At 41.8% G+C, this 7197-nt stretch overlaps 1 protein-coding gene across 2 annotated transcripts in view; it reads left to right on the top strand.

The window, feature by feature from the left end:
- Positions 1-4357, top strand: part of pigc (phosphatidylinositol glycan anchor biosynthesis, class C) — an 11171-nt gene extending 6814 nt beyond the window's left edge. For both annotated transcript variants that reach the window (XM_024261822.2, XM_024261823.1), the window contains exons 2-3: positions 2921-3152; positions 3227-4357. In XM_024261822.2, the coding sequence (XP_024117590.2) occupies positions 2921-3152; positions 3227-3925 (931 nt within the window). In that variant the 3' untranslated portion in view covers positions 3926-4357. The remainder of the gene's footprint in view (positions 1-2920; positions 3153-3226) is intronic.
- The last annotated feature ends 2840 nt before the right edge of the window (positions 4358-7197 follow it).

Raw genomic sequence — 7197 nt, 5'->3', positions numbered from 1 at the left:
ATTATATTTTTGTGATAAATCACAAACAACTCATGCAATAAGTCATTAAAAACACGGCGATGAACAAGAACAAGTTTTTTTTTCTTTTTTTGATTCACTAAAAGGGACGTCACAGCTCTGTCTGGGGCGCGTGCAGCGCAGCTCGACTCAGAAGAGAGAGAAGTCCTTTCAGCGGTTAAAAGAAAAAGCATTCTAACAGGAAAGAACCAGGACCTTTTTTCTGTTTGAAAACACGACAACATAAATTCAAGTTTCTGTCACGGCGCACGTGCTCATGAGACTTCAGGCTCCAAGCTGCAAAAGTGCGGCTGTAGATGAAGCGATGAGGAAAGGAGGAGGAGGAGCTGCTGGGCGATTCCGTATATGACCCGCAATTTCTAAAGCGCTTTGACGCTGCGGGACCTCTTGGTGAGCACGGCTGTACAGCGCTCAGATCAGACGATTTAAAAAAAAAAAGAAAAAAAGCATCTATTTTTAAGATGTTTTAATTTTTTATTCTTTATAAAGGCAGGTGTGATTTTAAGAAAAAATTGCATCACAATAAAATAAAATTTTCGAGCAGCTCACAAGTGAGTTGCTATTTTTAGAAGAGACCTGCGGGCGACTGATGAGGTGCTCGCGGGCGACCTGTCACCCGCGGGCGACGTGTTGGTGACCCCTGCGCTAGAGTTTTAATATGCCAATCCCTCTAAGAATGATCCATTCTGTCTTTAATATTCGTTTTAATATTATGTAATATATATATATTTTTATCAATAGGTATTTTAAGTGGTAGACCCTTTTCACTGTGACGTCAGACAAAATGATGACAGGGCCGAAAATGCGAATAGTCACTTCAGGTTTTCAGGTTTAGAACAGCAATGCTGACAGCTGAACGCTGTTTGACACAATTTTACATAAATAATAAAAGGTAACCATACCAATTTCAACAGAAAAATGTACAATAGTTTCTTGATGAGTCCTGCTGAACTGATTTTTCATTGCTTTTCTATGATCGTTCAGAGATCTAAATACAAATTTGAATAATCCTTCAATATTTGAGCTGCTTCCCCAAATTCCTCTGGATGATATTAAACCAGTCGAGGATTATTTCTCTCTACAACCCGGTCATAGTTAGATGAGGGTTACAGGAACTTCATTGAATGCTGCTGGTTTGATTATGACGGTAATTCAGATTTTCTCTTTCTAATTAATGCTAATGCTAACGCTAGCTTTCCATGACGGGGATGAGACGTAGATCTGCAGAAGATCTTTAAAGTTAAAGTTGATTACATTTCTGTGTTCAAAAATCACCAAAAATAGAGATAAAGTCAGACAGTTTCAACGTGTCTGACAATAAAGTAAACTAATAACTGTCGTGTTATTTTCTGTCGTAGCTCCTCTTTGCTGTTGCTCATAACCATGTCTGACCCCTGCAGGATAATAAAGATAAACAAGAATCAAAATCATTTGAAACGGTCAAAAAATATTCTTATTAAAAGCATTCCTATTTTAACAATTACCACGTAAAATACCCCGAAAAAATAACAAATACACCTTACAACAACTACATTAGCCTTGGGTGCAATTAAAAGACACGTGGCCAACATGCAGCAATGTGCATCTTGGCTGCACCTAATGCGTGTGTCCAACATTATTTTCTATCAGTTTTTGTGTTGATCTCGCTTAAAAAAACGTGTAAATAACATCAAGAAAATTAGAACCCGTTAGAAAAATATCTGCCCAGATGTAGGGTTAATATTTTCGATAGAATCTCAAATATTGAAGGATTAAAAATACAAATTAAAATGTATAATTCGATTTATGAACAATCTAGGAGAGGAAATGAAAATACAGTTCAGCAGAACATTTTTAAAATAAATATTGTACATTTTTCTGTTGAAATTGGTAATGCTACCTTTTATTATTTACAGAAATTAACTGTCAGCTTTGCCAATCTAAACCCGAAAGCCGAAAGTCACTATTCCCATTTTCAGCCCTGTTGCAATATTGTCTGACGTTACTGTGAAACGGTCTATTGTCACACATTCGTATATCTATTGTAGATCCAGAGCTTTGAAGGTCGATAATTATAACATCTGCCAGGGACAGTAGATGAAAAAAAGCTGCTGGGCTCTATCAATGTGAACTGTTGCAGAGACATAAATATAATTGAAACTGAGGTTAACTTTGGTGATTTATGATGCCTGTACTTATGAGTTCCTTTGGTTACATAAATGCAAATGATGATTTTTAGGATTAAAGCCAAACTGATTATCAGTAGAAAAAAATAATTGTTTCAAGTAAAGTCATTTCTAATCATAAAGTATTCTGAGTGATGTTGAGTTTAATGACTACAACCTTTTGGATAAATAGAAATATTATTTGTTCATCAGTGATTGAATATTTGCAGAAAGAGTCACAATATACAGATTTCCTTTATTGAACACCAGCCATTTCTGATCAGCAGCACTACAAATTACAAGAACTGTCAGGACACCGTTTCCCACAATGCATTGTTTTGTAGTCTCTCAGGTGGTTTGCAGTCAGCGCAGTTCCAGGTTTCCAGCAACTCTCACCTGTTTCCAGGTGCCTGGACCCTCCCCCTCGCGTTACTTTTGAGATGGCAGGCATGTTACATGACACTGGAGCAAAAAAACTAACCAGCATCCTCTGCACTCAAAGTAATCTGCGCCCGCCTGGGTCATCTCAAACATGCTTAAATGTGCACTGTGCAACCAGTATGAATTTCTATCAGATTTGTGCTGGTTGGACATAAACACAAATGAATAACATCAGCCAAACTGGAAACGCTCATTTTGTCTGGGAGCAATACTTTCAAATGTTCAGCGCTGTCGCATGAAGATCCTTCCTCTACTATCCATCTTCCTTAAAAAGCAGTGACATGAACCGTCAGTGAACACGAGCCTGATCTGAACAGGGCGATGGGGCCGGACAGTTCTTCGAATCAGGCTGTGCCCTGGCGGAAGGTACTGTGGGAACCACAGCTGTTCCCTGATAACTACGTGGACCATCGGTTCCTAGAGGAGCTGCGGAGGAACGAGGGCATCCAACAGTACCGCTACTGGGCTGTGGTGAAGGAGGCCGGCTTTGTGGGGCAGCAGATATCCTGTGTGGCCATTTTTCTCACACTCTGGCTCTACATGGAGCAGGTATAACTATGGAGTATTTAGTATTTTTGATGACCAACAATCTGGCTAAACAGTGTTTTCTGCTCTTTTTCAAGGGTCTGCTGGCTCCTGAGACGCTACTGTGGAGCAGCCTGCTGTCAGCTCTCTTGGGTTATGGACTCCACCAGCTATTGACTCTACAAACAAAACTGTGCAGTGGTCACCGCACACATCTGGCTGATTTACAGAGTGCTGCTATCTTCCTCTCATTCACGTTTGGTTTCTCTCCGGTTCTTAAGACTTTAACTGAGTCTGTGAGTACAGACACTGTGTACGCCATGTCTTCTGTCATGCTGCTGGCCCACCTTGTTGCTTTTCCGTATGCCCAGCCCTCCCCTCCTGGAAGCCTGTCCCTAAATGCAGCCCTGTTTGCCTCAGTGTGCTTAGCTTCCAGGTTGCCTGGTTCTTTGCACACCTTTGCCATGCTGAGCTGTGCTTTACTGGTGTTCGCCCTGTGGCCATGTCTGCTGCAGAGACTGAGAGAAAATGCACCCGGCCACTTCCCTGGAGCATGTGTGGGGGTGTGCATTGGTGGTCTTGGGGGTCTGGGATCTCAGTCCCTGGGTGGAGCCTTGTTCTTATCCCTGGCCTTAGCCAGTGTTACATTCCTCTGTCCTTTGCTGCTTGTGAGGCTGCAAAGACACAAAGACAACATCCATGGTCCCTGGGACGAGGCTGAGATTCATGAGGACCTGAGCTGCCTCCCAAAGCTGACTGGAGCTGTTGATCAAACTAATTACTGGAGAGGTCAATGAAAGATTTTACCTTCCTGTGTTTCATTTGGATCATGTTTGTTTTTTGTGACAAACTGGCCAGAATGAGTTACCGCAGTACACAAAATATGAGGGTTTTTAAAGCTGCCACGGCTTTCCATGTCTGAGGCTGAATGGAGCATATTTATTTGCCTCACTGACATACACTGCAGGCCGAATTATGTTATGCATTAATTTGATATTACAGATGTTTATGTCCTTGACTATTTTTTTCAGGATGCACATGTTGTCTATTTGAAATTGGAGTAAAAAGAGCTCTTGATTTGAAAGTTCTCTTTTTAATACTGTAATTGTATTTTAGTTTTTGTGCTCATATGTATGCAGACAGTTTAAATTTGTTTCTGACCGACGTGCTGTTTATCATTCATTGTTGAAGAAACTTAACTGAGAATAAAAAAAATATTCTTACTTTAACTGATGAATTCCTTATTTCTTTATGCAATCATCTATCTGCTGTACTGATCCCTCTCTTACCCGAAGCAGCGCTGCTGAAGGGAAACTCTCCGGCAGCTGGAGTTGACCAACTGCATGGATCACCACCTACCTCACTGACGGACCACACTAGCGTAAATGCAGTGGCGGGCCGTGCATTTCACACCTAGGCCTTCAGTAGTGCTCCATCTAAATCAATCCAACCCTCATTAACTATTTTATGGCAATAAAACTTCTAGTGCAGGTACAACTGCCACACACACACCAAAAGCATCAACAATAACCTGATAAAATTTCAATATTATGTAGGGAGATAGCAAAATTTTACTCACCAAAAATCCAGATTATTTAAACACAAAATCCATCCTTTCTATCCTCAAGAAGATTTCAATCACTCTGTCATGCAGAATCCATGCGTTTCGCAGATGGAAAGTGTTCCGTGGCTGTGATAAGCTGGAAAAGGCTGCATGCGGGAATTGTTCTGGTATTCCTGAAGCTTCTTGTGGTCGAGGAGGGAGACAAACATCAGTTTTTCGTGATTTTGAAATCTGGTCTGTGTCTGGAAAATAATATTGTCGGTAGTGCGCGCGAGGATTTTGCGCTGCACCCCTTCGTGCGCTTGGAGCGCCCGCGGTGCGTTCAGGGGCCTCGTAGATTTCCTCGTATCAGCTTCACTCCCGCTCAACGGAGTCACGGAACTCCTTTACCCGTGCCAGACAAAACTGTGCCACAACTTTACCCAGACATTCATTTTCCACCAAAAATCAGACGATGAGACGCTTTCCACTGGTAACATCTTCAAACCTGACACGCCGCTCCTCGGCACCTGTGTCCGTCACATAACGCAGAACCAGAGCGAGCTGCGAGCTGTCCAATCAAAGCTCGTGAAAATGATGACGTTTCCGTGCGCCTGCTAGCTGGCCTTGGTGTCGCCTACTCCAAATCTGATTGGTTGAAGCAACAGTTTGGTCGACAATTATTTTATGCTACAGGGCCCGCAGAACTGATTGTGAAGGCCTCCGGGCAGATTTCTTTGACCCTAGCAACAAATGGTGCTGCAATGTGATTGGTTAATGCTTAAATAGGAAAATACACGTCTGGAAGCAGCGCAACCAGGGAGACAGCAATGAAAGGACGAAGACAGAGCATTTGGAATTATAGAATACATATTCACGGAAATAAATAATAATTAATATCAGTCTGTGATTCAGATATTTTTAGGCCAGCAGAGAAGGCCTTGCAGGCCCTGACGGCCCGCCACTGCGTAAATGGCATATTGCATAGCGCTTTTCTACCTTCTTTGAAGACCCAAAGCGCTTTACAGTCACAGATCCATTCACACATTCACACACTGATGTCCGACAGATGACAGAACACACGACCGCTGCCGAACACTGGAGCCTACTTTACACCAGAGACAACACGGTTCAGTGTCTTTCCCAAGGACACTTCAACACATGATCGGCGAGGCGGGAATCGAACCTGCAGGTGACTAGCTTTTAAAACGACTGCCAAGAGAATTCAAAGCAGTAATCAGAGCAAAGGGGGTCTATTTTGATTACGGTAGAATATCAAACCACCCTCTACAGGTTGAAACGAGGTATCACAGTTGAATGTTGTGATTGGTTAACTGGTGTAAGTCCCACGTCATTTCAGAAGTTTCACGTCATCATACTCTGCAGCTTCAGCATAAATTCCTTAATACGTTAGCCTTCATTAGCTATGATGCTAGCGTCATTTTACCACTGAGACATGGGTTCCCTTTGATCTGGACAGGGGTGTATGCCTATGGAGAAGGTGGAGGAAAAAAAATCCTCAACCTCCACAAAAATTTCTGTGAAGATACTGGCATCACTTAGCTCGGTACTTCTCCCCTTATTGAAGATGCAGAATAACTACTTTACCTCAAGCTAACCTCACTGTCACTGTCTATCACAGATTCAAACCACACCTCACAGCCTGTTTTTTTTTTTTTTTTTTTTTTTTCGAATCTGGGCTGAGGGTGGAGTCGGCCTCAAACCATCCTTTTCTGTTGCCCTTTAAATACAACAGAAAGTTTGACGTGTTGTGCCGTAACTCTGCCAGTAAAACTAAATCTCTGAATGGTTCTGCTTTTACTGAATAAAACTCTTCCTCATCAAGTCTCTGCTGCACAGCCATGAAAAACATTTTTTTCTTTAAAACTCTTGTAGTTGATTTTCAGTGCAGCTGTCCTGTCCTATCTGAAGGTTTCTGCTGCCCACAGAGGGTTTTGGTTTAAAGTGGACCAAGACCTGTTTTCTGAAGTCCCAACCTGTCTTTCCTTTGTGTGTTCTTAAAATGACAATGCGAAGGTCTGATCGCGTCAGAATGTTGATTTATGTGAAGTCTGTTCATTTCTGATAGTAAACGCCTGATTTTGAGCCACTCTTATCGTGTTCACTCAAAAATGAAATAAATCCTTGATCAAATATTATGACTTAACTTTTTTAAGTTAAAATAATTTTTCGTGAAAAGCAGGCTACCTTCTTGATATGTAGAGCATTTGTTCTCATGGTAACAGAGCACACCCTTCATAGCACTGCAGAAGCAACAGGAGGATATAGTCATTGTCATGCTGTTGTGACTGAACAAAAACAAGCAGGAGGAGGCAAACTTTCCCTCATGATGGTCAGTATTTATGCCACTTTCCTCCTGTGCTCTCGGGAGTTGCATCAGCCACAACAAAGAAACAAAGTCCTTTCTCCTTCTCTGCTCTCTTTTTTTTCTGTTGGATCCATTGACTGTAAAAATAACTGACTGTTTATAAATTCTTTTAAACATTTGTCCGTGGACAACATATA

The sequence above is a fragment of the Oryzias melastigma genome, unplaced genomic scaffold (assembly GCF_002922805.2).
Source record: "Oryzias melastigma strain HK-1 unplaced genomic scaffold, ASM292280v2 sc00328, whole genome shotgun sequence".
NCBI classification, from domain to species: Eukaryota; Metazoa; Chordata; class Actinopteri; order Beloniformes; family Adrianichthyidae; genus Oryzias; species Oryzias melastigma.
The sequence above is the reverse complement of the archived record's forward strand: the minus strand, read 5'-3'. Positions and strand labels throughout refer to the sequence as shown.